At 45.5% G+C, this 822-nt stretch overlaps 1 protein-coding gene across 1 annotated transcript; it reads left to right on the top strand.

The window, feature by feature from the left end:
• Positions 1-87: 87 nt before the first annotated feature.
• T265_16132 (hypothetical protein) lies at positions 88-794 on the top strand (the record flags this gene model as incomplete). Its single annotated transcript, XM_009179656.1, has 3 exons — positions 88-274; positions 351-409; positions 741-794. Coding segments are annotated over 3 exons (300 nt in total), but the record flags the coding sequence as incomplete, so codon positions are not given.
• Between the last annotated feature and the right edge of the window lie 28 nt (positions 795-822).

Genomic DNA, 822 nt, shown 5'->3' on the forward strand with positions numbered 1-822 from the left:
TCTTCTACAGTGATGGATTAAAACAAATTGCGGGAAAGGATTATTATTGGAAAACACATGTTTCATCATTTATCCGATGTAAATATCATGTTATCTCCGCTAGCACGAGTTTACCGATCCACATGGTTGACGGTTGATGATGGTGGCCGCGCTTCTCCATGCATCCGGTTTCGAATGGTGGTTTATCGCTCTGTGGGTGGCTTACCGGGCGTCCAGTTTTTTCGTGCTGCTAGTTGGCAGGCCTTCGCCAAAACCTCAAGGTGTTTGTACACTAGTGAGTTGGGAAAATGTCCAAAACACCTGAAAGTAATTATCTGATCACCATTTAGCAGAAAATCTCCCCTTTTTAGCGCAGTCAGTAGAGGAACGATACGAAGCACTTCAATCTCTGTGCAGGCAGCTGATAATGGTGAGTCTGTGGAGTTGTTTGGGGTGATAAGTTAATAAAGGTGAACGAGACGCTGAAGAGTGAACTAACGAGATTAAGTTCTGTCTACCAGAAGGCTTTCAGCGAGCGAAGGTGCGTTTTTCCTCATATATTCAAAGATCTGTAGCCTGTTGCTTGACGAGTTGGTTGAGCATCATTCCAGTTGCTCAGCTGCACTGAAGACCGATTACTCGTAAGCTAGTGCAGTATGTCTTAACGCATCTGTTTAGACTCGGAACCTCCCACCAGAAAAGACATTCAAACGCCACTGTAAGTCAAGCGTGACAGCAAGCTTACCTGTTTTTATCTTCAGAGCGAACCTCCTATGCCGAAGAAACTTCGCGGACTACAATCTCCGGCTGGTGAGGGTAAGTTCTTGTCAGTGACCAGGAGTG

This window comes from Opisthorchis viverrini (genome assembly GCF_000715545.1).
Source record: "Opisthorchis viverrini unplaced genomic scaffold opera_v5_5333, whole genome shotgun sequence".
Taxonomy (NCBI): domain Eukaryota; kingdom Metazoa; phylum Platyhelminthes; class Trematoda; order Opisthorchiida; family Opisthorchiidae; genus Opisthorchis; species Opisthorchis viverrini.